At 57.6% G+C, this 26,859-nt stretch overlaps 3 protein-coding genes across 6 annotated transcripts; 1 reads left to right on the top strand and 2 right to left on the bottom strand.

Annotated features, from left to right (window-relative positions):
- Positions 1 to 394: 394 nt before the first annotated feature.
- VAMP7 (vesicle associated membrane protein 7) lies at positions 395 to 11,487 on the bottom strand. Its single transcript, XM_030449198.1, has 8 exons — positions 11,369 to 11,487; positions 8,196 to 8,354; positions 5,501 to 5,558; positions 4,796 to 4,933; positions 4,091 to 4,181; positions 3,598 to 3,665; positions 2,766 to 2,858; positions 395 to 2,209 (listed from the first exon to the last, which is right to left on the bottom strand). The coding sequence occupies exons 2-8, from the start codon at positions 8,339 to 8,341 to the stop codon at positions 2,141 to 2,143; spliced, it is 663 nt and encodes a 220-aa protein (XP_030305058.1). The 5' UTR covers positions 8,342 to 8,354; positions 11,369 to 11,487; the 3' UTR covers positions 395 to 2,140.
- A 78-nt stretch (positions 11,488 to 11,565) lies between these two features.
- LOC103534134 (DNA-directed RNA polymerases I and III subunit RPAC2) lies at positions 11,566 to 13,930 on the top strand. Its single transcript, XM_008500064.2, has 5 exons — positions 11,566 to 11,637; positions 12,362 to 12,460; positions 13,029 to 13,105; positions 13,441 to 13,523; positions 13,785 to 13,930. Exons 2-5 carry the CDS (start codon positions 12,372 to 12,374, stop codon positions 13,830 to 13,832), a joined length of 297 nt encoding a protein of 98 aa, XP_008498286.2. The 5' UTR covers positions 11,566 to 11,637; positions 12,362 to 12,371; the 3' UTR covers positions 13,833 to 13,930.
- An 889-nt stretch (positions 13,931 to 14,819) lies between these two features.
- LOC103534133 (endothelin receptor type B) lies at positions 14,820 to 22,739 on the bottom strand. 4 transcript variants are annotated; one of them, XR_003987477.1, is made up of 10 exons: positions 22,597 to 22,739; positions 21,859 to 22,008; positions 20,657 to 21,179; positions 20,164 to 20,276; positions 19,435 to 19,639; positions 18,621 to 18,769; positions 17,724 to 17,858; positions 17,036 to 17,144; positions 15,367 to 16,518; positions 14,820 to 15,334 (listed from the first exon to the last, which is right to left on the bottom strand). XR_003987477.1 is itself a non-coding variant. In XM_030449113.1 (9 exons), the coding sequence occupies exons 3-9, from the start codon at positions 21,104 to 21,106 to the stop codon at positions 16,369 to 16,371; spliced, it is 1,311 nt and encodes a 436-aa protein (XP_030304973.1). In that variant the 5' UTR covers positions 21,107 to 21,179; positions 21,859 to 22,008; positions 22,597 to 22,739; the 3' UTR covers positions 14,820 to 16,368. The 4 variants fall into 4 exon arrangements, 3 of the variants coding, with proteins under 3 accessions (XP_030304973.1, XP_030304974.1, XP_030304975.1); XM_030449113.1 differs by having other exon boundaries at positions 14,820 to 16,518; XM_030449114.1 differs by lacking the exon at positions 22,597 to 22,739 and adding an exon at positions 22,344 to 22,368 and having other exon boundaries at positions 14,820 to 16,518.
- Between the last annotated feature and the right edge of the window lie 4,120 nt (positions 22,740 to 26,859).

Here is a 26,859-nt window from a genome sequence, read left to right as displayed (position 1 = left end):
CCTAAGGCTGCAGCAGTTCCTGAGGTAGGTGAAGGGCTCCAGAGTTTGGCAGGGAGGCTGCAGTGCCAGGCAGGCAGCAGGAACCAGCATGTGGGACAAACTCTGCTAGCTCAGTGAGTTCCTCCCAGCTGGGGCTCAGTGCTCAGGATTTACCTCAAGACTCAGCTTTTAGATCACTGAAAACTGCCTTAAAAATGTTGTCCCCCAGACTTTCATTTTGCCCCCACAGCCCCCTCCACAGCCTGTGTCACCACTCTCCCTTTTGGGTTCTGCCCCTCAGAAACATCCCTGTGTCCCAGGTGCCCCAAGCAGGGAGAAGCAGACTGCCTGCTCCCACCCCAGAAACAAAGCCCCACACCCCCATCCTCCCCAAGTCAGACCCACAGAGCTCCACTCTTCTGTACAGTCATTTTATTGAAATCGAGTTAACTTTGTCTTTACACTAATGCCTCAGTGCATCCTTTAAAAGGGAAGTATCTTCTTTTAAAAAGTATTTGTACATAAGACAACAGATCATAGAAATGAACACAACGATTCCCTAAAACATGCACAATTGTACACTGAGCTGGGGGGGCTGCAGGAGGGGAGAGGGAGGAAATCTTTAAGCTTTTAGGGTCAATTTAACACAAAAGAGAAACAGATGCCAGTGAGCACAGTGCTGACCAGGCCCACGGGCACCTTCTGGGTACCAAGAGCAGAGTCACCCTCAGTGAAATTCCAGCCTAACAGAAGACAAATCAGAATCAGCAACAAATTTATAGGAAAACCTTCACCAGGCACCTGCTGGCAAGCTCAGTGTCACCCACACCAAGAGCAGCAGGTGAAGGAGCAGCACTACCAAATGAAGCCTCCCCCTTCCCCTTCCTCAACAGTTTCACCCACAATTCAAAACCACTTCCCTGGGCCAAAAAGCCACAGCCTCCTCTGCAGAGCAGCTGATGCTTCTAGGAGGTTTCAGTTGTTTCTACATCTCTTGGAAATGTAAAAGCCAGGACAGATGCTCCTATGCCCTCACCCCAGGCACCACGGGCTGTGGCTCCTGCCTGCCAGGAGCAGCCAGGTTGGGGTGTCCAGTAGGGACAGAAATGCCACGTTCAGCTCCCACCAGCAGTCCCTCTCCTCTGAGAGCAGCACATTTGGTTACTAGCCTTGGGTTTGGTTTGTATTTTTTTTTCCTTCTCAGAGGAGCACACGTTACTCCAGCTTCTGACAGAGCCTTTCTTCTGCTGCCCATAAAGTAACCCCCAGCTTCAGCCTTTGTCCCTCATATGTCCCCAGCTGAGCACAGAGCTGCAGAGGAGAAGCACAAGCAGCAGACACTGACACCTCAGCAAGCCAGGTCACTCCATTGGCCCCCATTTCACCTCACCAAGTGAGAACATTAGTATTCATTTTAGTCCACCCTCAAAAGAACAGGAGAAATAACAGGTGAGAAAGCAGATACATTGCTGCAGCCTTCACTGTGTGCAACCCTCTCCTTTACTGTCCTGATTTAGCCACAAATTAAAGGGGGAGGAGGAGGAGAGGGGAGATGAGGAAGAAGTGAGGATGAAGAGGCAGCCATTCCCAAAGGCTGAGGTGACCCCACAGCCTCTCCTACCAGCTGCAGAAAGAGCTCCAGGGAGATTCTGTACAGCAGCACCCACACCTCACACCACGTAAAGCCCCAGCCCAAAAGCCATTTGGTTCTGTTACACCAGTTTTACACCTGCAGCCTCCACGTGGGGAAACACCACGGCACCTCCACGGGTGGTAGGAAGTGGAAATTCCTGGCCACCCATCCTGTCCCACCCCAGACACCTCCCTGCTGGGCAGCAGAGCTGCTGCAGGACTCTCCTCTGCTCACATAGCTACACGAGCAAACAGGTTGTAGTGGGGACAGAAAAAGGGATTAAAATAAAAATATAATAAATAAAATCAAATCCCTTCAAGTAATTTAAACCAGCCCATCCTTGAGGGTCAGCTGCCCAGGAGCAGTGACCAGCTGGGCCTGCTGGGGGTGATAAGGCAAACGTCTGAAGTCCTGGAGGGATGGAAGAATGAGAAGGTGTCAGCAGTGAAGGACTGAGTTATTCTGTGGGTTGCTTCTTCACACTCCTGGGATTCCCCTCTCCAAGTGAGCAGCTCCAGCTGCCCCTGGTTACTTCGGCACACAGCTTGGCCACGCCAGCCCACCACAGGCAGCTGACAGGATGATGTAGATGATAACCTGGAGGAAGAAACAGCCACTTGAGGGGAGAATTGCGCTGCAGGCCTGGAAGTCCAAAGAGCAGCTTGGAAACCCCCCCCAGCAACCTGTGAAATGCCCTGCAGGACTCTGAGCCACTGCCTCTTTCTCCACATCCCTGCAGCAGCATGGGGATGAGAACTGGGGACAAAGTACCCCACATGGAACCTGCAGGCACGCACCAAAACCAGCACAGCAGAAAAAGCTGCTCCAACATCAAGGAGCAAGATCCCAACAGGACTTAAGGCCTAAAAACCCCTCCACAGATGGAGCAGCCATCAACTCAATGCTTTGCTTCCCCTGGAGCTACCAAGGCAGCTGTGACAGCCCCAAGAAACCATTCTCTGGGAAGCCTCTGTGACAAGAAAAGCCACCTGGCACCATGCTCCTCCCCTCTCCTCACCTCCCCCGAGGCCACCAACCCCCTTGTTCTCCAGCTTAGACCCTTCCATGTGCAGGGCTGAGCACCTGGGGCTCTCCAGGCTGGATACCTGGAGCGACTCCACCTGCCTGAGGGCTCCTTGTGCTCCTTACTTACAATGGAGATGATGATGATGACGATGGTGAGCTTGAGGTTCTTCATACACATGGCTCTTGCAAGGTTCCTGCTGGTGGTTTTGAAAGTGACTGACTACAAGAGGAAGTAAAACAACTGTTAAACTCCTGACACTCTGGCCCAAAAAGTCTCCATGAAGAGGTTTTTCCCAGCTACAAACCTCCCCAGTCACTGCAGTGGTGGTGCTCACCTCCTCCAGAGCTGTGCCCCCAAGAATTAGTTCACCCTGAGGTACTTCTGGTTGGGTTCTTGTCTGACTTCCAATCTTTTGGGAATTTAAGCATTCCAAACTATTGCTGGAACACCTGACCCAATACTGGAAACCCACCAGCCAAAATGAGACACCTCTCCCCACATTCCCCAAGCTCATGGCTGCCCCTGGGCAGCTCTTGCCAGGCTGGGTCTGCCCGGAGAGAGGCAGGAGCCACCTCAGCAGCACACTCTGCTGGTTACTGTCAGCCTTTCCCCACAAACCACCCCAAGGCTTTTCCAGAGGGCAGCACCAGGCAGAATTCCAGCCCTTGGAGGTGCATTGCTGACCTGAAGCCACCACCTGAGCTTGGGGAGCATCTCCCTTGCTCAGCTGAGGGAATGCCAGTCCATGTGCCTAGAGCATCACCCTAGGTCAGACCAAACCTTGCCAGCAGGTGAGGAAGCAGCAAAGTTGACACCTGGGGACAGTGCTCCCTGCAGGACAAGGGAATCTCTACTACCTCTCTACACCAGGGATGCTTTTTGCCAGCTTAGAGATGTTTGGATCTCCACACAGGAGGTACTGGCACCAGGAGGAACCCTCTGAGGGTCAGGAACCTACCGAATCCACAAGATTCTCTGTTTTATCAATCAGCAGCTCCAGCTTCTCTCCTCTTTGTGCCACAAGGTCTGGAGAAAGACACGAAGAAATCCAAATCTCTAGGTAAAACCCCCGGGCAAGAAGCTGCTCCCGACACCCAGCTGTAAGCCAGGAGCCCGTGGCAGTGGCTCAGCAGGTAGCTCCCAGGCAGCAGCAGCATTTCAGAACAGTCTCTCATCATCCAGGCTGTGTTTTGGGACCAACCTGACTCAGTTCTGGTCAGTTCCAGATCTCAGCCTCTCTTCCAGGTGGCCAGACGTGTCAGAGTCTGACACACAAACACACAGTGAGGGACTGAGGGGCATTTCCTCACAGCAGCTGCAGGACAGCCATGGGGACAAACAGCCCATCCCAAGCTGCACAGGTTCCTCTCCAGCCCTGCTCCTCACCCCCCTCCTGCCTCCCTCACCCAGTTTGATCCCAGGCTCCAAACTGGGAGCTCCCCCACACCCACCTATGTTCCGAACCATGATTCCTTTGAGTTCATCAATCTGAGCTTGTGTCTCTGCCACCTGGTCAGTGCCCTTGTTCTCTGAGTGGTATTTCTGTCACAAAGAAAGAATCATCAACACCAAAGCTGCCTTGACCTCACTAACCTCAAGCCAGCCCTCAACAACTTAATCTGACAGCTCCAGCCTCCCCGTATCAAAACCTGGAGGAGAGGAACAGCTCAGTCCCATTGCACACAGAAAATTAATCTCATTTATTCCTGACCAGGCACTGAGCCCTCCAGGAGCCCAGGCTGGCACTGGCATTCCCTGCTTCCTATCAGCTGCAGGAGCCACAGAACAGTTCCTGCTATGACCTGTGCACAACCCCAAACCACCCCTGTGAGTTACTGACCCCCCTACACCTCACCTACAAGAGGTGTGGTTGCCCCACAGACAGGTTGTGTCCCAGCTCTGGAAGCTGATACTCCAGAGCTTTAATTAATTAATTTAATTATTCTTGAATTCAAGGGAGGGCACAAAGAGTTAATGCACCCCTCCTAACCCTGACTCATTTTTAACCCCCAAGGCAGTGAAGCAGCCAGGGGCAGGGTGAGCATGGGGAGGAAGAGCAGCTCCCCTGTCTCTGCCCCCCAGGCTCAGCACTGGAGAATTTCTGGGGAGAAATTTGGGTTGTTAGGGGGCAAACCCCCTGGAGGAGCAGATCTCACCAGCTGGGCAGCCAGGACACTGGAGAACTCGCTGTTCATTGCATAGGGAAGGGCTGTCTGTGCTCTGGAGCCGTAGGTGGTCTGAAACCTCTTCTTGATTTCATTCAGGAAGCTGAAGGCTCGGGATCTTTCAAAGTCCTGGAAGGGAGAGAGCAGAGCACCTCCAGAGCTGTCTCAGGGCAGGGATAACCAAGTGTAGGGGGCAATTAACCAGTTGTAGAGGAACTGGGATGACCAGTTCCTAACGGGCAGGCTGTGTGTGAGGTTTGTGTGTGGGTGGAGGGTGGAGGAGCAGCCAGATCCCAGTCCCAGCTTCCTGGCTGCTGACTGGCAGCAGATTTTACAGGGATATCCACAGTTCTGTGCCTGGAACCTCTTCCCAGCATAGGAGAAGTTTTTGGTTCAGCACTTCCAGAGCTGAGGAGCATTATTTGCCTGTTGCACTGATCACCAGAGGCCACTCTCTACACCCAGATTCTGCTGGGAGAGAAACTGGGCAAAGCCAAGAACTTCACCTCAAAACTGTTCACCTGTGTTTGAGTTCCAGGCTGGGACTTTGAAAGCTGAAACTGATGTGAATGAGAACACAAGCACTGGCTCCAGTGGGGGGAAAAAAAATACACACCCAAGAGTAACAGCCACTATTGATTTTTTCTGACATACAGGTACAAAAAACCCCACCAAGACTGTAAGCAAAATACTCACATCATCTGTGATGCAGAGATATATGATCCTGTCCTGACAGATGTAATGAAACAGGTAACTGCAGAGAAGAGAAGGAAAAAAAGGTCATTTGGAGCTGCCACAGGAATAATCTTCTAGAAGACACTACTGGCTGTGGGGCCACCAAGGGCTGGAGATGGAGAAGAGCAAATTCCAGTTACTCCATGGAAAAATCACAGAGATCCAGCAGATCCCAGCCATCTTTGTTGAGGTAAGGGTCTCCATTCCTCTGAGCTCCACCAAATTAGAGCCCCCTGTGTCTTAATGAGCCACTGGCCTCACACTTCCCAGCCCTCCAGGCTTAGCAGGAACTTTGTGGGATGTTCAGTTGCCAAACAACTTCAGTTCCACATTCTTCCTGCTACTTGCTTGGAAAAACAAAACCCTGGCAGGGTACCCAGGGGAAAGATTTCTCTGTAATCCTACTCAAAGTGTGGGGAGAGCTGCAGTTCCCTGGAGTGACCCAGAAGTGCAGACCCTACAGACACCTCCTCAGTGCCTTGCTGCTTCTGCCTTGGCTGTAGGCCCAGGGGGCTGCCCTGCTCTGCTGCTCACTGCAAAGGCTCAGAGACAAAAGCAGCTGCAGCAGAAAGTGAATTATGCAGAATAATCACCAGGCTGAGGGAGCTGTTGGTGTAAAGACACCCTTGGTGCTGCTGAGTGAACACGAGTTGAATGCAGTCCTGCAGAACAGTGCCAGCCACTTCAGAGCAGTACTTCCCTACCAAAACCAAACCACACTCTTATCTCAGGCTCACCAGAGAAAAAAAAAAATCCCTTGGTTTGTACACAAAGGGACCCAAACCAGCAGGGAGCAGAATGTTTTAGTTCAGCTCCCTGGCTTTAGCAGGTGGGGTTTTATCCCACTGCCCCCTCACCACCACTTGATGCTCCAGTGGGTGACCAGTAGAGCCAGGCAGAATGGGAACAGAGCCACCCAAATACCTAATTTATACCTAATTTATATACCTAATATAAAGGCTCTAATTAAAAACGTGTCCTTTCACCATGACACCTGTGTATTCCTAGAAGTTTCCCCAGGAACTGTGTGGACCTTGCAAACTCCAGAATAAAATCAACTTCATGCAGGTGCTGTAGAGCAGCTGCCTTGGGCAGCTCTGAGGGCACAGCTCAGATAAAAAAAAATAAAAATTAAAAATCCCTGCATATCCACAACTCTTGTCCCTCTCTCCTGGAAGAGGGAGGTAAAGCTTGGCTGATACTGCCTTGTAGCTTCCCCAGTGACTGGCAGAAGAATCTTCCCAGCAAAGACAGAACAACCCCAAGAACTCCTGATGCTAGAGGGCTGGTTTGCCTTGGAGGCTTACATAAAAAACACAAGTTCTTCTTAAAAAAAAGAAAAAAAGACCAAAAAAAAAAAAAAAAAAAAAAAAAAAAAAAAAAAAAACCACAAAAAAACCAAAAAAACCCAACCCAAAAACGAGCTCAGTAAATGAGGGTAAGAAGCTCAGATAAATTAAAGGTTGCTTCCTGTTTCAGGAGAGGAGAAGTGAGCCTGGCAGGCAGGTAGCAGACACTACTGGGGGGCAGAGCAGACACTGCTGCTCAGCACCCAAAGCTGCACCCTGTGGATTTGCATAGCACAATGCAAAGCAGAAGAACCACCAGCTGCACAGATCTGCCCTGTCTGCTAAACCCTTGGGAAGGAGACAGCCAGCAACCAGCAGGAGATTGTACACTTCAAAAAAAGCAAACCAGTCCCCAGCAGGACTCAGGTTCCCAGCTGTAAAAACGTGCTACACCTCTCCTAAAACTCAGCTCTGGGGTTGGCTGAGCAGCACTCGAGACAAGAGTTAAAAGAAAATGCCTCTACCCTTGAAATTACAGCAGGAAAAAAGCCTCAGGACCCAAAGTGCTTCAGACCACAGGGCAGGCAGCTTCCTTGGGAAGTTCTGTCCCAGTGAATGAAAGCTCTTCCCTAGTGCTCCCAGTGCAGGGAAGGATGCTGGGAGACTGCCCCAGTTCTCATCTCCTGGAATCCTCAGGCAACCAAAGTGTCTCTAACACAACAGCTTGGGCACTACTGAGAATCCAGCCAGACTGCCAAGGTCCAAACAAAAAGCTCAGGTGGGCTCCAGAGCTCAGGGTGACTCCACCTGCCAGCAGGAATTGTCCCAAGGGAACCGGGGGGAAAGAAAGGGGGAAAGAAAGGGGGGAAGGAAAGGGGGAAAGAAAGGGGGAAAGAAAGGGGGGAAAGAAAGGGGGGAAAGAAAGGGGGGAAAGAAAGGGGGAAAGAAAGGGGGGAAAGAAAGGGGGGGAAAGAAAGGGGGGGAAAGAAAGGGGGGAAAGAAAGGGGGGGAAAGAAAGGGGGGAAAGAAAGGGGGGAAAGAAAGGGGGGGAAGAAAGGGGGGAAAGAAAGGGGGGGGAAAGAAAGGGGGGGAAAGAAAGGGGGGGAAAGAAAGGGAAAGGGGAAGCAGAGGGGGGAAGCAGAGGGGGGAAGCAGAGGGGGGGAAGCAGAGGGGGGAAGCAGAGGGGGGGAAGCAGAGGGGGGAAGCAGAGGGGGGGAAGCAGAGGGGGGGAAGCAGAGGGGGGGAAGCAGAGGGGGGGAAGCAGAGGGGGAAGGTTTTGAGCTGACTGCACCTTCCATGAGCCACACTCCCTTTATTCCTGTCCTGGGGCATGTTCTCCAGTCCCTCCTCCCACACCCAGCACTCACTTCCCATGTGAATAGGTCAGTTTGTTGTTTTCAGATGGAATTTTCGCCAGGATCTGCTCTGTCACCTCCAGGAAGTTTCCTCCACACCAGGCATGTTTGGCAAGGATGGTGGTGCCCCTGGCCACCACAGCAAAGAGGATAGCCATGACTTCACACTGCCTGCAATAAGAACACCCCAGAGAGTCAGACAGGAGTTGTGCAGCACAGAAAGCATCAGCAGTTTAAGGTTAAAAACCTTGTTCAGAACTGGGACAGGACAGACCATTAGCAGAAAGCTTCTCTCATTTCCCCTTCCAGGCTCTGCTCAGCACATCACCCACGCTGCCATCACCTCTGGAAGGATTTTTCCTGTAGCAGCTGCACTGTGTCCTAGGATCCCATCAGGAGTTTTGCCTTGGCTCCACCTAGATTTCCCCCCCAAAGCCAGACTGACCCTTTGCAGACAGATTCTGCACAAACCGTGCAGGTTATGAAATGTCCAGAGCTGGAAAAAGTCTCCTGCAGTCACCCAGAGGGACTCAGTTAATCAGCTCAAGAACCATCACATGAATCTCCTGACAGAGCCCAGGTTTAACATGAGACACCACAGCTCAGCTGCCAGCTGGGACATTTGCTCCACTGAGCCAACACATCCAGAAACCTCTTGTGGGCTTGGGAAAGACTTGGGAAGACTTTCAGCTCTGCAAAACACACCCCAAAACCTTACTTTTTGCTTTGCATTTGACTGCCCTGGTGTTCCCTGCCCTGTTTTCTGCCAGGAAACCTCTGGGATCTGGCAGGGGAGCTCCCACACCTCTTGCAGTGCCACCAAGGAGCTCAGAGACCTCTCCAGAAACAGCAAGAGCAGCAGAGCAGCAGTGCCTGAGCTTTAGGATCCAGGTACTGGAGGCACAAAGACTGAATTTAGGCTGTGCCCAGCCAGACTTCCCACCCCTCTGGCACTGCTGAAGGGATCCATTGATCTCTCCTCTGCCAGGGTTTGGTGCTGCCCAGCACAGATCTGCTCCAGAGAGCTGCTGGGGAACCTCTCACTCCGTGCAGGCACAGCAGGGGCTGCCAAATCCCAGCACTCCCAGTTTGGATTCCATCCCTTCAAGTTTCCAAGGCATTTTGTCATCCCTTGCAACACTTGAGCTACCAGGAGCATCACATGAGAGGCACAGAGTCATCTGCACAGCCTCCTAGAAGCCCCAGCACAACCTTTCCCCCAGCCTGACAGATCACACCTCACCTAGAGGCTGTGAGAGCTGCCCCAGCACTCCAGAGAACCCAAAACTTCCCCCCCCCAAAAAAGGCTGCACTAGGATTGCTCCCAGCCCAGCAACCTGCAGGCAACACCAGCCCTGAGCCAGCACCCACCTCCTGCCACAGAGACTTCCATGGCCTGCCCAGCACTCGGGGTTTCTTTGTTCATTTTTTCATTTATTTGTTTTAAAACCAGCCTTAATTTGCTGCATCAGCCACCTCTGAGTGCACTGAGGGACAGCCTGAGCCCAGTGGTGTTGCACAAGGTGCTCTCAGCCCTGCAGACACAGCAGCCTGAGGGGCACAGAGTGGGATTTGAGTGCTCCAGGACTCACCCACCTCGAGTAAAACACGAGTAAGTTACTAACCACACACACACCCCCACCCTTCTCCTCCACAGACCAGAAGAGACCACAAGTTTCAGCCTGCTCCATCAGCATTTAGGGAGTCAGCAGCTCCAGGGACCCTTCCTGCAGGAGGTTCCTCCCCCCAGCAGCAGGAACACAGCCCCAGCACTTCAGGGAGCAGAGAGGAATCCAGGCTGGATAACTGGAATGCAATGCTCATCCCAGCAGGGAGCAGGGCAGGCACCCAGCTCCTCCTGCTCCTGATCAATAATTAACCTCAGCAGGGCCACGGGGGCAGCACAAACCCAGCACCCGTGGCCAAGCCCAGAGCATCACAGAGTGCCCCAAAATTCTGTTTCCTGACCCCTTCGGATCCCCCCAGCCCCAGCAAGGCACTGGTGAGACCCAGAAAAGCACTGGGGAGCCCCAGCAAGGCACTGGTGAGACCCAGCTGAGCACTGGTGAGACCAATCAGGGCACTGGTGAGCCCCAGCAAGGCACTGGGGAGACCCAGCAGGGCACTGGGGAGACCCAGAAAAGCACTGGGGAGCCCCAGCAAGGCACTGGTGAGACCAATCAGGGCACTGGTGAGCCCCAGCTGAGCACTGGTGAGACCCAGCAGGGCACTGGTGAGCCCCAGCAGGGCACTGGTGAGCAGTCACAGCCCCACACTGCCGTGCAGCAGCATGAACCACAGCAGGAGGATTTATTGCCCATCCGTGTCCCCTCAGAGCCACCAAGATCCAGAGGTTCCAGATGTTCCAGATGTTCCAGAGGTTCCAGCCCCGAATAACCAAGGACTGAGCCCCTGGAGCACTCAGGGGGGGCTGCTCCATCACCAACCTCTGCACCTCGCAGTTCCCGGGACCAGGGGCAGGGAGCAGTGGGACAAAGGAACCAGAAGCCCCGATCCCAGCTGGGAACCCCCGGATCGGTGGGACGGGCTCCAACCCCAGGGGGGAAAAGGGGGGAGAAGCCCCCGGAACACCCCCATTTCCAAGCCATTTCCAGCACACACAGAGGTGTTGCAACCCTGCCGGGTGACTTCCCTTTAACCCCTCCTTGGCACCCGCAAGTTATTAATTAGTTAATTAGTTATTCCTGGGTTTTTAAGGCTGGGTAAGGCACCGGGGTCCCCCTGACCCCCCCGTTCCCCTCCCCCCGAAAGCTCTGGGTCCGAACAGAACCGCAGCTCTGCCAGGCAGGCTGACACCCTTCAGAAGAACAGAACCGGGACACGGACACCCCCGAGCGTGTCCGGACCTCCCCTGCCAGCGGGACCGCGATTAATTAATTAACCCCAACGATGTATCGCGACAGCCGCTGTTTATCGCCGACATTCCCGAGCGCCAGCACTCGGTGCCGCCCAACCCCACCACCCACACACCGCTCCGGGGATGACACCCCCAGCTCCAGCCTTCCCCTTCCCCCCTCTCCCCGAACCCCACCCCGATACCGAACCGGGCACTCGGTCCCGGCCCGCTGCCCCTTACCCCGCACCTTCCGGAACCCAACCCGTTTCCCTGAGGCCTTTCCCAAGGTTCCTGGATGCCCCTAGAAGCCCCCCCGGCAGCTCCTCACCGGCCTCCGCAGCAGCAGGGAGCCTCGGCAGGCCGATACCGGGCCCCGGTACCGGGACGCGCTTCCGACGCGCAGGGGATGCTGGGAGTTGTAGTTTTCACCGGCGGCGCCGCGCAGTGAATGCCGGGAGTTGTAGTACGCCCCTCGGCCTTAGCCGCGCGGGGGATGCCGGGAGCTGTAGTCCCGCCGGAGGCGGGACTACAGCTCCCGGCATCCCCCGCGCGGCCATGGCGGAGGAGGAGGGGGAGAGGAAAGCGGTGTTGGAGACGGTGAGGGAGCGATAAATGGCGATAAATCGCGACAGGGAGGAGGGAGGTGAGAGGGAGCGGCCTCGGGGTTTAGTGTGGTGTTCATGGAAGAGGGGGTTGGGGCGGGAAGGGCCCTTCAAGGGCTCCCAGCAGGGCCCATCCGCGCTGGGGCCTGCAGCAGGCCCAGGCCCAGGCCCGGTTCGGTGTTGTCAGGTTGGGTGTCGGGGCAGGGAGGAGCCTGTAGCCCTCCTAGAGGCTGCTTAAACTCATCCTGTCTGGGGGCTGAAGAGAAATGCGAGGGTTTATTTCAGGGGAAAATGACTCCCGAGCTGAAAAGAGGAGAGAAAAGGGGAAAACGGGGTCTGAGGGAATGAATGAATGGCCCAGGGAAAGGGCTGGTAAGAAAACAGAGAGGACGATGAACTGGGTTTTTCCCCTCGGAAAGATTCTCCTTCTCCCCAGGATGGCAAAGCAGGGGGCAGGGGAGCTCTCCTGGCACAGGGGTTAGAGAAGAACAAACTCTGGAGTATCCCTTGGGGCTCATTAATGCTCATTAATGCTCATTAATGTTCCCTCCGGGCCTCACAGCAGGAGAGGAGGGTGCTGGGTGAGCCCTGGCAGTCCCACATTGTCCTTCCCCACCAAGGGAGGTGGTTTGGGCACTCGCCCACCCCTCTGGAGGTGAGGGAAGCTCCCCCAGTGCTGAGGTGGTGTCACAGCCTGGGTCTCTCTGGATTTGTGGCAGGTCCAGGCAGATGGGACAGATGGGAGCTGTGTCACCTTCGTGCTGCACCGATGAGGACCACACGTTGGGCAACTCCTGCGGTACATGGTGGATGAAGAAGTGAGTGGAGCTTCCAGGGTGCTGGCACTGCTGCAGGGAGCTCTGTCCCCCTCCTGACCTCCTCCTGGCCTCAGCTGCCTCTGGGCTGTGGGCTGGGGAAGAGGCAAACAGACAGAAACTGATCTCTGAGCACACCTCTGCTGGGGCTCTGTGTCAGATGTGGTGCCTGAAGCTCCTTACCCACCACCTCCCTTCACAGCATGAGCTGAGCAGATCTGCCTTAATGGGTGTGAGCAGCCCCAGTTTGGGCTCCCAGTTCCTGCTGAGCTGTGCTGGAGCAGTGTGGGGCTCTCCCCTCCCCTGGCTGCTGCCCCACAGACTGGTTTGGTCCAACTGGGCAGCACTGTGGGGCTGGGCAGGCTCAGGGAGCTGTGTCCATCATCTCCAGTGGGATCCCGGGACACATCGCAGCCCTTTCCCTTCCCCACATCCCCCCTGTCAGGCCCTTGGGCACCTCACACACTCCCTGAGCCCCAGCAGCCCTGGGGGGGGCAGGACCTGAGCCTGGCACTTCCCTGGGGGCTGCTAAGGGACAGGCTGGGGGTTCACAGCTCCTTCCCTCCTGCAGCCCTGATGTGGAGTTCTGTGGTTACTGCATCACACACCCCTCTGAGAGCAAGATCAACTTCAGAATCCAGAGCAGAGGTAGGGCTTGTGCCCCCCCTGCCCTCTGCCAGGTGTGTTCTGGTGTGCCAGGTGTGTCCAGGTGTGTCCTGGTGTGCCAGGTGTGTCCTGGTGTGCCAGATGTGCCTGGTGTGTCCTGGTGTGCCAGGTGTGTCCAGGTGTGGCCTGATGTGCCAGGTGTGTCCTGGTGTGTCCAGGTGTGTCCTGGTGTGTCCAGGTGTGTCCTGGTGTGCCAGGTGTGTCCAGGTGTGTCCAGGTGTGTCCTGGTGTGCCAGGCTGGCAGAGAGCAGTGAGGGAGGGGCTGCCAACCCTTCTGGAAGCCAAACCCCAGTGACTCCCAGCTCTGCTCTCCCAAGGGACCCTTCCTGCTGTGGAGCCCTTCAGGAAGGGGCTGAGTGACCTGATGGGTGTTTGCCAGCACGTGCTCAGCACCTTTGAGGTGAGACTGCTCCTGAAGAGCTCAGGTTTGGGGTTTTTTATCCCTTGTGCTCAGGGGGGAGGTGCCTGTGGTGCAGGTCCTGTTTTGGCCTGAGAAGAAGTGATGGTTTCCCCTGGCTGCCACCTCTGAAAGTCCCTGGAGAAGCTGCCAGAGCTTCCCAGAGCCCTCAGGGAAGCCCCAGCTCAGGCAGGGGGGTGGCACTGGGGGGTCTGAGTCCCCCAGGCACCTGCAGTTGACATTTGTCCTTTGCTCTTTCTGCAGCAGAGCATGAAGGAGTTCAGGGCCCGGCAGGAGGAGGAGATGCAGTAGCAGTCCCCAGGGATGTGCTCTCCTCTCCCTCTTCCCTCTTCCCTCTTCCCTCTTCCCTCTTCCCTCTTCCCTCTTCCCTCTTCCCTCTTCCCTCTTCCCTCTTCCCTCTTCCCTCTTCCCTCTCCCCTCTTCCCTCTTCCCTCTTCCCTCTTCCCTCTTCCCTCTTCCCTCTTCCCTCCTCCCTCTTCCCTCCTCCCTCTTCCCTCCTCCCTCTTCCCTCCTCCCTCTTCCCTCCTCCCTCCTCCCTCTCCCCTCCTCCCTCTCCCTTTCCTCCATCTCTGGAGTTCCCTGCACCAGGAGCTGTCGTTGGTTTGGGTTCTTTGGTTGTTTGGGGTGGTTTTTTCCTGCCTTGCTGTAAAGCTGTGTTTTCTCTGCTAATAAACCTGATGGAGTTGGGTGCTGTGGAGGTGAGGCTGAGCTCAGTTTGGGTGTGGAGAAGGAGGAGGAAGGTCAGGAAGCTCCTGTGCTCTCCCAGCTCAGGCCTTTCCCTTCCCAAGTGGTTCCTGCCCTGTTTTTTTCGGGTGCTCAGTGACTGCCTCAGAGCCCCCAGGGCTCAGTGCTGGGTGAAGTGCAGCCCCTCTCCTGGCTTCACCCCTTCCCTTCCTGCCACCACCTGCACTCCAGCAGATCCAGAGATTTTTTTTTTCTTCTTTCCTTTAAACAGATCACTACAAAACACTCCTCTGCTCACAAGGGTGGGACTGGGACCCCTTGGGGCTTGCCCTGGGGACACTGTTTGTCTCCTCAGTGGTTCTGAAGCTACCAGAGGGACCTGCTGGCACTCAGGGAGTGTTTAGGGGGCTTTGCAGCTTCCCCCCCTGCCCTGGGTCAGTGCAGGGATGGTTTGGGTGTTTTGGTCACTGTCCCAACCTCCCCTGCTCCTTCATAAGAAACACCCCGAGATTTTCCTTTCAGACACCCACACGTTTTATTAACATAAAGAGGGGCAAGAGGGAGGATGTAAAACGCCAGCTTTTTACTATATATAAAAAAAAAATCACTCTTGAACATCCAAGCTGCCAGAGTTGGTCTCTCCCCTTTGCCTGGGGGGTGCCAGGGGTGCACTGTGTGGGAGCAGGCACCAGCCTGGGGATGAAGATTCCCCAGCCCAAGGAAGAAGGAGACATTAAAAAAAAAAAAAATCAGGAAAGGAGTTTTCCCAGGGCAGGGGGAGAGGGTGGAGGGGGAGGATGAGGCAGGAGCTGATTCCTGCACTCAGCCTCTGCCCAGTTCGTTAAAAAGGCTGAAGGGAGAGCTGCTGGGAGAGCTAGGAACGTGGCTTCTGGGTGCCACCACGAGGTCAGAGCTTCCAGAGGGCTTGGAATCTCTCCTCTTCCCCCTCTTCCCTCACACTGGGTGAAATTTTATGGTGTTGGTTTAAAGAGGGGAGCAGCAGGGGAAGGCTCTGCCCGAGGAGGCTGAAGTCACTTCACCAGGAGCACAGGGAGTGGTGGTTGTGGCCAGGGCTGGTTTGGAGTCCTGGTGGCTGCAGGGCTGGGTACCTGCAGGGCTGGGTACCAGCAGGGCTGGGTACCTGCAGGGCTGGGTACCTGCAGGGCTGGGGCTGGGTTTCAGCTTTTTAAAGTCTGAGGTGTTGGTGTGAGTGGTGCTGCCACCCCAGGGGTCACTCAGTCTGCTCTTGGAGCAGCAGCAGGGACGTGAGGCAGGAGGGGAAGGAAGGTGGAAGGGTTCCCCTGTCCCAGGCTCTGTCCTGTGAACAGCAGCAGGTCCTGAGGAGGGAATGGGCACTTCCCAGATGTTCCCATTGTCACTGGAACCACCCCAGGACTCCGTGGCCTCTGGGAGGGGGAAGCTGGCACCCCTGCTTTGTCACCCCTGCTTTGTCATCCCTCCTCTGTCACCCCTGCTCTGTCTGGGAGCTGTGGTCACACACAGGCACTGTCCTGGGACACGGGTGTGTGTGTGACCATCATCCCGGGTGGGGAGCCTGGGGCAGATTTCCCAGGGAAAGAGGAAGAGGAGGGAGGCTTTGAGGGCTGCCCAGCTCAGGTTGGTGCCCAGCTCAGGTTGGTGCCCAGCTCCCTGTGCTGGGAGAGGGAGCAGACCCCAGGCTGCTGCTGCTGCTCCCTGGGGGTCTTCTCCTGGCTCTGCCCAGGGCACAGAGTGTCCCAGCAGCAGAGGGAGGTGATGGGGATGTTACCAAAGCTTTCCCACCTGGATGTGATCACTCGTGCTCTTCTCCCTCTCCTCCACATCCCCTTTCCAAGTGACCAGGTCTCCACCTTCCTTCCCTCTCCACACACATCACCCCCACCCCAGGCGAACACCCCCGGGTCCCTTCCTTTTTCCTGCAGGGAAACCAAAAGATCCTACAAGGACCTGAGCCCCCCCCGGGTGGCTGGGAGCAGGCTGGGAGCGGGGCAGGAGCTGAGGGCAGAGCCAGCCCCGGGGGTCCCTGAGCTGCTGCAGCTCCTGCCAGCTGAGTGACACCACGGGGACAAACCCGGTGTGGGCTGGGTGAGGGGACAGGGAGGGTCCTGCTGTGCCTCTGCCCCTCCCAGCCTCAGGAGGAGCCTCAGGAGGAGCTGTATTTGTTACTCAGGTGGGAGCTGCTGCGGTCCAGCCCCAGGTCCTGCCCCGTGGCTTTCCACCTGCCCAGGGAACCCTTCTCATCCGTCGGGGTCATGCTGAGGGCTGGGCGCTGGCACCAGCAGCACAGGCAGGACTGGGGGGAGAGAGGGAGAGAGGGGTTCAGGCTGCAGGGTGACAGAGGAGGAAATGGGCCCTTCCTGAGGGTGGCAAGGCACTGCCAGGGAGCTGGGAAGGATCTGGGAACAGCAGCCCGCACCTGGGAGCATCCCACCCCATCCCAATCCCATCCCCACCACATCCCTACCCCATTCCCATCCTCATCCTCATCCTCATTCCCATCCTCATTCCCATCCCCATCCCATCCCCATCCTCCTTCCCCTCCCATCCCCATCCCCATCCCCATCCCCATCCCCATCCCCATCCCCATCCCCATCCCCATCCCATCCCATCCCATCCCATCCCATCCCATCCCATCCATCTCCTTCCTTCCCCAGGGCTCCACAACTCCTAACAATTAATCTCCAGAGAACCTGAGCTCTAAGTTTAAAGCAGCCCCAGGCTCTGGTCTGACATCTCACAAGGATTCTTCTGATCCAGAGGGGGAGGGACAGCTGGGAATGGTGACCCCGGCCAGGGGGGGACAGCCCTACCTGGAAGCAGTTCTTGAATTTCCGACTGACGAAGTAGAGAGCCACGGGGTTGATGCAGGAGTTGAGGGAGGCCATGTTGATCCCAAAGTAATCCATCACCAGGAGGAAACTGGGAGGGGAGAGCACAGGGGGGGGGTGGGAGGTCACTCAGGGAGGGTTTGGGACCAGGGACAGGGACCCCCTCCCATGGTGGTGGCACAGGGGAGAGCACAGCACAGTCCCACCCCCCCTCCTCCCTTTGGACCAAGGCTTTGGGGCCATTTCCTGGGGAAACCCAAAGCAGGAGCTGGGGCTTCCCCTGGTGACCTTGATGTTCTCAGACACCCGCACAGCAGCAGGGCCTGGTCTGGCGTGGATTTTGGCAGGATGGGTGGTGAGGAGATGGAAGATGGGTGCCTGGCACGTGGCAGGGAGCAGGCAGAGCCCTGGGATGTGCTGAAGTCCCCTTGGGACTGTCCCCGGGGGACGCTCCCCTGCTCAGGACACCCCTCTTTAACCCAAAGCTTTACAGGTACACTACAAAATCTGATTTTTTTCTCTCCTCCTGGTCCCCCCCAGCCCCTCAGGAGGTGAGTGCCCGGCAGGCAGGGTGCTGCTGAGCCCGGCTCTTTGGGAGGGCAACTCCAGCAGCCGAGAAGGAGCCCTCAGGAGCCTCCCCCAGCACTTTGTGCTCCTGCCGGGGCCCTACCTGAGCAGTTCACATCTGTTGGGGTCTGTCTGGTCGTAGATGGTTTGCTTGAGGATGCGGCTGAGGTGCAGGGGCAGCCAGCACAGAGCGAAGATCAGCACCAGGCAGAACACGGTCTTGGCCACCTCGCGGCGCTGCCGGGGACAGGGACGGGGACGGGGACAAGGGGAGGGCTGGTGAGCACTGGGGTGAGCACCATCTCCCCGTGTCACTACTGCCTGTGTCACTGCTGCCCTGTGTCATTACAGCCCCGTGTCACTACAGCCTGTGTCACTACTGCTCCGTGTCACTACTGCCTGTGTCACTACAGACCTGTATCACTATAGCCCTGTGTCACTGCTGCCCCGTGTCACTACAGCCCTGTGTCACTGCTTCCCTGTGTCACTAGTGCCCTGTCTCACTGCTGCCTGTGTCACTACTGCCCTGTTTCACTACTGCCCCGTGTCACTGCTTCTGTGTCACTACTGCCCTGTGTCACTGCTGGGTAAGGACCCACAAGTGATCCCTGTGCCCTGGGCACCCCGGGAGGCTCCGGGCAGCAGCCCCAGCTCCCAGCCCTGCTGGGTGTGGGTGTGGGTGTGGGTGTGGGTGTGGGGAGGCCTCTGAGCTCCGGGCTGGGCAGAGCCGAAGGGGCTGCACAGAGCAGGGGAAGCTGGAGCTGGGCCGTGGCCGTGGGGCTGTCCCTCTGCTCCGGGTGTCCCCAAGGACAGGGACCTGCAGAGCTCTGCTCTCCCCTCCCTGCTTCCATCCACGCCTCTGCATCGCTCTACCCGTCCCCCCGAGCACCGGGGGCTGTGCCAGCCCACTCGTGTCCTCCGTGGGGAGGGACAGGGTGCTGTCCCCTTCCCCGGCACCGCCCGGGCGGGGACACAGCGGTCCCTGTGGGCTCCCTCACACCTTTTCATGTGGTCGTTGAGGGCGATTCTCATCCCGTTCCTCTTGCTCAGCATCTCGCAGGACATGAGGGTGTAGAAGATGCCCGTGCACACCAGGGGGAGGCAGAAGTAGAAGCCAAAAAGCCACCAGTCCTTCACGTCCCGGTAGAACTGCGGCCGAGAGGAAAAGCAACCGGGAAGTGGGGCAAGTTGGGGAGGGGGAACCGGGGCACGGACCGACCCGGCCCAACAGAGCGGTGCTGGCCCGGCTGGGACACAGTGGGCTGGGAAAGGCTTCCAGCTCCTTGCTCAGGGCACCATCCCCTCCCCAGGCTGCTGCCCTGTGTCACTACAGCCCTGTGTCACTACAGCCCTGTGTCACTACTGCCCTGTGTCACTACAACCCCGGGTCACTGCTTTCCTGCCTCACTGCTGTCCTGTGTCACTACAGCCCCGTGTCACTACAGCCCTGTGTCACTACTGCCCCGTGTCACTACTGCCCTGTGTCACTACTGCCCCGGGTCACTGCTTTCCTGCCTCACTACTGCCCCGTGTCACTACAGCCCTGTGTCACTTCTGCCCTGTGTCACTGCTGTCCTGTGTCACTACAGCCCCGTGTCACTACAACCCCATGTCACTACTGCTCTGTGTCACTACAGCCCCGTGTCACTACTGCCCCGTGTCACTACTGCTCTGTGTCACTACAGCCCTGGCTCCTCCATGCCTGGATCTTGCCCTCTCCTTGGGTTAGGAGCAGCCATGCCCAGGAGGATCCCATCCTGTGGCCAGGGAGGGGGTGCTGTGGGTGCTGTGGGTGCTGTGGGTGCTGTTCCTACCATCATGAAGCTGGATTTCTGCTCAGAGGCCAGCATGCAGACCCAGAGGTGCTGGTCCCAGTAGCTGAGCTCCACCATGTCGAAGGCGATGGCTTCAGGGACGGCCAGCACGATGGCCACTGCCCAGATCACCACCACCTCCACTGCCTTCCACACGGGAATGCCGATCCCCTGGATCCGGCTCCAGGAGGCCACAGCTCGGTACCTGCCCAGCCCAGCAAGAGGAGAGGGGGGTGAGAAAAACAGCCCTCAGGAAGGAGAAGGTGTGCTCTGGAGCTGTCCCCAGTCCCTTCTCTCGTCCCCTTCCCTTCTGGCTCCCTCCTTGGCCCCTTCCCCTTCAGGAGGATGGAAAAGGTCAGGAACAGGAGCTCCAGGGCTGGCTGTGCTGCAGCTCTGCATGGCCAATGTCTCCCTGACACTGGGGAGGTGCCCAGGCTGGCTTGGGATCAAGGATCATCTCATTCCACCCCCCTGCCATTCCACCTCCCACCAGCCCAGGCTGCTCCAACCCCATCCCACCTGGAGCTTCATCACTGCCAGGGATGGGGCAGCCACAGCACCCCCACACCAAGGAATTCTCCCTAACGATCCTTCCCTCAGCCTTCCAGCAGGATTTAAAGTCACCAGAGCCAGGTCCTGTTGGATTTCAGCTCTACCTGGCAGCACCTGGTGCCCATCTCTGGATGTGTCCCTGGGAGTGGTGCTGAGCAGCTCCAGGCTGTTGCTCACCTGTCGATGCTGAGGGCACAGAGGCTGAGGACTGTGATGCCCACGGAGGCTTTCTGGACGAAGGGCACCAGCTTGCAGACCTGCACCCCAAAGGGCCAGTCCTTGGCCAGGAGCTGGGGAAGAACCCGGGGTTAACCTCAGGAGAGCGTGGTCCCACTGCCACCATCTCCTCCTCATCCTCCCTCTGCCACCCTCTCTGCTCCATCCAGGCCCCCTCTGGCCCTCAGCTTCCCCTTTCCAGGCTAAAGCTTCAACTTCAAAAGGTCTGGGAGTTGGTGTGGGTGTTCACACACAACACAGATGCAGCTGAGAACACCTCTGATTCCCCAGGAGTGGCCTCCCAGCCCTCTGCTGATGTTTCCCTCATCCTTTTGGGAGCAGAGCCACCCTCCCCCTCTGCCTCCAGGAGCCTGAAAGGAGGGGGGGAGAGATTCCCCAGGGTAGGGAGGGGGTGGGAAGGAGCAGCCTCCATCCCCGGGCCCCCCAGGCCCACCTTGTAGACGTTGATGGGCAGAGCAATGAGGATGTAGAGGAGGTCCCCGAGGGCCAGGCTGGCGATGAGGACGTTGGGCCCGTTCCTCATGCATTTGTTCTTGTAAATGATCCTCAGGAGCGTGGAGTTCCCGATGATGCCCACGATGAAGATGGTGCAGGACACGATGGTGTTGATGTATTTGAAGATGTGTCTGATGTCTGCGGGCTTCAGGCAGACGGGCAGGAGGGGAGGCTCTGAGCCCCTGCTCCTGGGGAGGCTCTCGGAGAGGTTGGGCACTTTGGCATCGTGGAGGAGGCTCTGCTGGACCAGGCTGTGAGCCTGCTCCTGGCCAAGCACCTCGGAGGGGATGGTGCTCTCCTGGAAAGCCCTCGGGGTCTGGCTGTGTGCCCCAGGGAAGAGGCAGGTCAGGAGGATGGCCAGAGTGGTGGGAGCTGAGAGCTGTGCCATGGGGGAGCAGATGGCAGAGCTGGGGGCAGAAATCCTCCTGAGATGGATGTCCTGGCTTGGGTCTTGGTGGGGTCTGCAGATGGAGAGGTGGAAAGGAGAGAACCCAGTTAGCAGAGGGGTGGGAAGGAGATGAGGCTGAATGGCAGCAGTTGCTGGAGGAAATCCATCACCACAGACCTCAACAGCTCCAGGAAGCTGCACCCATGGGTGGGCTCTGCTGAGAAACACCCACCCAGCAGCCCCTGGTGCCTCTCCCACAGCACAGGGGGGTCCTGCCTCCTCCTCCCAGCTCCATCACCTCTTCTCCCCCCAGAGGTTCTGCCCACCCCGAGCTCCTCATTCCATCCCTCCCTGGTTACAGGTTTGGGGTGCTGAGGTGTCCCCCCAGGTGCTGTTCCCGCAGAGCATCCCCTGCTTCCCCAGCTGCCTCACCCCTTCCCCTGATGGATCTGCTGCCCCCCCCCCACACACATCTGGGGGACCCCAACCCCTGGAACGCGGTGGCTGCACCCGGGGCTGCTTCTCAGGGATCCCCCGCAGCAACTTCTGCTTCCCGAACCTCCAGGCAGGAGGAGCTCTGACCCATCCCAACCCTTCCCAACCCATCCCAACCCATCCCACCAAGGCCGGGGTGGCCGCCCAGCCCCCGGGTGTTTGGCGGAGCTCATGTGAGTGAGGATCACAGGACCCTGCCTGGGGAGGCTGCAAAACACCCAAGGGAAAAAAACAAACCACAACACTCTGAGCCTTGCCTGGGAATGCAGCGGTTCGGTTCAGTTCAGTTCGGTTCAGAGCACATTTTCCCCTCCTCTCCAGCAGCCCCTTTGCTCCTTGCCCCCCACGCTGCCTCTCACATCTCCGGGTTCTGCCAAGCTGGGCCCTTCCTCACTCCTGGGGGGAAACTGAGGCACGGGACATGGAGAAGCTTGCTCAGTGCCCAGCAGCGCTGAAGCCAAAGCCAAAGCCAAATCCAAAGCACTGCTTGGCCCCCAAACCCCCTGAACTTTGTCCATGGGGCTGACCCCCTGGGGAAGCACTTTGGGGTCTGACAGGTCCGTGCCCACCCTTCCTGCCAGCAGCTTCCATTCCTGGAGCCCTCTGTGCCCTCAGCCAGGGGCATTCCCAGGATTGCTCTGCTTGGGAAGGACCCGAGATCCAACCCTAACCCACCTCTCCCGAGCTCTGTCCCTCAGCACCACGGCTCCTGCAGCCCCCCCAGGGATGGGGACCCCAGCACCTCCCTGGGCAGCCTGGCCCGGGCTTAGGGACCCTTCGAGTGAAGGATTCTCTTCCAAACTGATTCTTTTAATCCCCAATCCCAACCTCCCCTCACCCACCCTCTCCCTACCCACCTCAGCCCTTGCTCGGGGGTGAGAGGACCTCAGCAAAGGTGCAAACCCTCCCCCCTCAAGCAACAAATCACTTAAATAAATAATAAATAAATAAACCAGTGCCTGGAAGGGCAAAGCTTTGCCTCGGAGCTCAGTCACCTTCCTGGGCTGTCCCTGGCAGGGGTCTCCTCTCCTCCTCACATCTCCTCCCTGGGGGGCTTGGGGGGCAGCAGGAGATGTCCCGTGGAGATCTGGGGTTTGCTGCTGGGGGGTGCTGGGGGGGTGTCCCTCCCCTTGGGTGCCTCACTGAGGTCTCTCTGGGTGGAGGGATTGGGTGGCTGCGGAGTTTTATAGCAAACCCTGGGGCTCCCCCTCTAAAACACAGATCTGGTGACCAATGGGGGAAGTGTGGGATGGGGAGGGAGGAGGAGATGGAAATAATAAACAAATAAAGCTGGAGGCAGGGATGGAAGAAGGGATGGAGAGAGGGATGGATGGAGGGAGGGATGGAGGGATGGATGGAGGGATGGAGGGAGGGAGGGAGGGAGGGAGGGAGGGAAGGAGAGATGGAGGGAGAGATGGAGGGAGGGATGGAAGAAGGGGTAGAGGGAGGAATGGAGGCAAGGATGGAGGGAGGGATTGATGGAGGGGGCTGGGGCAGAGCTGGTGGAGCATTCTGCCAGCTCAGCACTGGCAGTGTGGTCTCTCCAAGCCCTGGTCCTGGTGGAACAGAGTGGGAGCAATTTCAGACCATGGTCCCACCTAGGAGCAGGTCCAAGGGGTTTGGTTTGCCTGCTCTTCCTCTGCAGCCTGAGCTGAACCCACATGCCCAGGGTGCAGGGCAGAACTCTGCAGCTTCACCAGCTTCCCCCATCAGCTTCCCACAGGTCCAGCTGGGATCCTGGGCATGGTCCTGGCTGGAAGAGTCCCCTGGGCTCTCCACCCTTGAGCAGTGTTCCCAGGAGGCTCCTCCTGCCTCCCTCCCTCCCTCCACCCAAACCAGAGGAATCTGCAGATGCTGCTGCCCAGCCTGTGCCCAAAGCCTCTCCCAACCTCCTTGGCCCCTCTGCTGGGCAGGAATTTTCCTTCCCCACCCTGGATCTTCTCAGGACCAGCAGATTCCTTTGGGGTCTGAGATCTTGATTTTACACCATGCCAAAGCACCTCGCTCTGGGATGGCACAGGGACCTCTTGGTGTGCTGGGACATCACTCAGCCCAGGGAATTGCACTTTGGGGCAGGGATCCTGTGGCCCTTTCAGCCCCCAAAGGAGGACACTGTGACTCTGAGGAGCTTTGTCCTGCTCTTGGTGGGGATTCTGGTCTCTAAACCCAGTGAAGTGAGGAGACAGGAGAGGTTTGATCAAAACTATGGAAACTTTCTTCCCCCTTGGTGTGAAAGCAGATGAGCTGTGTTGCTCCGCTCCATCATCTCCCTGGTCCCTGGAAGAGGGGATGGATCAGAGCTGTGGATAATCCCCAGGGAAGTGGCTCCTGTGTCCTGCAGACCCCTGCTCATGGGAGGAGCAGAGAACAAACCCTCCATGGAGCCTCTGCTCCCTTCATCCCATCCAGCATCCCAGGGATCCCTCCCTCCCTCCCCAGGGATCTGCCACCCTCCCACCCAAGCCCCTGCTCTGGGGGTGGGGATGTGGTGGCACAGGGACAGTCCCTGCCTGCTCCTGACCCTTCAGCTTCTCCTTGGCTCCTTCTCCTCCCAACCCTGCTGGGGAGGGGTCCTGGGACAGTCACATTCCTGCATGTGACAGGGGATGAATGGGCCCCACTGTGCTGCTGGAGACAAAGGGCATCTGCAGCCCCTCTAGAGCCCCCCGGGAGAACCCCCCCAGGAGAAACCCCCCTAGGACACCAGGGTTCAGCTTCCAGGCTGATGTCAGGGGTGACAGAAATCACCAGGAGAAGGAAACTGCTCCCTGGGATCCATCCTGGAGGTGACATCAAGGAGAATCCCTGTGGCTTTCTGCTCCTGCTCTGGGGATTTCCCCTCCAGCACCACCAACTTCTTGGCTCACGGTGAGGAGGGAAAGGAACCAGGAGCTGCTGCTGGGATGAAGAGCTCAGCCCAAGGCAACCAAGTCTGGGGCTGTTTGTGCCCCTGGCACTGTGTGAGCACTGATTTTGGGTCCAGCATTCCCAGCTTGGGATGCTCATAAGGAGAAGGAGTTCTCCAGAGGTCTGGGCTTGTTCCTTGGACCAAATCATCCCAGCGGATGAGCCCAGGACCTGGCTTGGAACTTTTTTTGAGAAGCTGCATCACCAAATAAAGCCAAGTGCCACCATGGTGTGTCACAGCACGAAGTCACCTTGTCCTTGTGTGCTGGAGAGAGAGGCAGGGAGCAGGGCACCCATCCCTTCACCCATCCCACCCCTCTGCTCCCAGCATGAGGCACTGGATTTAACCCGGGACAGCTTGGGAGTGTCCCATGGGAATCCATGGGGTTCAGCTTTCTGTGGGAGAGCAGTGAGATCCTACAGGGGTGCTCAGACAGCAGGGAAGGGGGGGAAGGATCAGCTGAGAGGTTCCTTTGACACCCCCAGGACAGGGACCCAGACAGGGGTCACCCTCCTGCCAAATGTCTGCAGGTGTTCCCCTGGGGTGGCTCCAGGAGGTGTTGATGGCCCTGAGCATCCCCACCCATGGGTGCTGGAGCCCTATTTCAGTCCAGCTGGAGGAGTTCTCCTCCCCAGCTCAGTCCCAGCTGGGCTCCTGCTCAGCTTTGGGCTCTGCTGAGCTGCCCCATGCCTGGGTTTGACCTCCCCTTGTCACCAGCACCTTCCCTGAGGATTTTAACTCTTGGCTGAGCCTCCTCCAGCCCTGCTCTGCTCCTCCTGCTGAGGTACTGGGGCTCAGGACTGGGGTTCCCTTTGGGTTCCTGCTTCCCAGGGACTAAGCTGCCCCTCCAGGAGCAGTGATGGGAAGAGGATGATGGGGGGAGGAGATGTCTCCAGGGGGAGATGCTCTATCCAAAGGGATTCCCCAGCTCCTCACCTTCTGGTGCCTCCTGGCTCAGCCCCAGCTGTAACCCAGGAGGAGCTGGGGCAGCAATGGGCAGTAAAGAGATGGGTTCATCCTGCCAGCACCCATCCTGCCAGCACCCATCCTGCCCTCTGCTCCTCTCCTTGCTGAGGGTGCTCTGACGGGATGCTCCATGGCTTTGGGGGAGTTTTGGAGCAGTGGGATGAAAGCCACACTTTTGGTAATGGTCCCAACCCTGCCATGGAGCCCCCCCAGCTCCCTCAGCAGCCCCAGGCTGGACCCCCCTGGACTCCCCCTCTCCTCCCCAAGCTCTGCTGCTGCTCCCCTTGGCAGGGGCTGGGGAAGGGTCTGCAACCAGGTCCCTTCCTGCTGCCCGGCCTGGGGGGAAGGAGAGGCTTGGTTAAATCCCAGAGAGTGCTTCCTCATCCCTTGAGAGGAGGAGGTGTCTCAGAGACATCTCAGTGCTGCAAAACCAGAACCCTCTGGTTCCCACGAGCCCCCCCTGACCTCGGGCTCGATGATTTTTTGCTCATCACGTCCTTATCAGCTGGGGGCAGGGGAAGCAGAGAAGCAGAGCTGCCTGGGGTGACAGGGTGGCTGCAGCTCTGGGGTGGTGACCAGGAGCAGGGGATGCTTCCCAGCATCTTCCCTTTGAGGTTCTCCCTTAGGGGTCCCAGTGTCAGGCTGGGGGGGGTTGGGTACTGGGGGGTTTGCCAGGACCAGGAGCATCTTCTGCTCTCCAGCTGGCTCAGGAGGAGGCCCTGGCTGCAGAGCTGAGCCCCTAGGGATGCAGGGGGAGCTGATAAGGAATTCCCAGGAGCTGTGGGATTTATTCCAAAGGTGGTGCTGGGAGGAGGCTGCGGGGGGGGGGGGTGCTCAGGCTGGGTGTGTTCAGAGCCCCAGGCAGCAGTTTGTTCCCCTGCTGGGTTTGGCTTTGGGAGGAGGAGAGGTGAAACTTCTGCCAGGTGTCCCAGCACCTCTCCCCAAGGTTTGTTTTCCAAAGGAGGGGTTGGAGAGGGGCAGTTTGGTCCCTCCCAGTGCCATGGGAGGGATGAGGAGCTGGCAGGACGATGCCACAGAGGAGCAACAACAGCTCTGGGAGCCAGAAGCTCTGTGGAAGTTTTTCTGGACTATATCCCAGCCTCTCCCACCTTCCATCCCCTGCTTCTCCTTAACGAGCTTCTGAAAAATGTTTGGACAAATGGGTTATTGCCCCTGAAATAACTGCAGCTGATTAGATCAGGATTAATGAGCTCTTCTTGCAGAGCCCCCAGTGCAGGCTTCATCTTCTGGGAGCACTGGTGACTTTTCCAGGAAATGGGGATGAGGAACCCCAGGGGGAGGGGGGGGGTTGGGTAAACAAGAGGGGATTTTAGACTTCTGAAAGCCATGGGGAGGGTTTGGTGTGCAACCCCCCACCCAAGCC

Source organism: Calypte anna, chromosome 4, assembly GCF_003957555.1.
Source record: "Calypte anna isolate BGI_N300 chromosome 4, bCalAnn1_v1.p, whole genome shotgun sequence".
NCBI lineage: Eukaryota > Metazoa > Chordata > Aves > Apodiformes > Trochilidae > Calypte > Calypte anna.
Note: the sequence above shows the minus strand (reverse complement) of the source record. Positions and strands in the feature narration are given on the sequence as shown.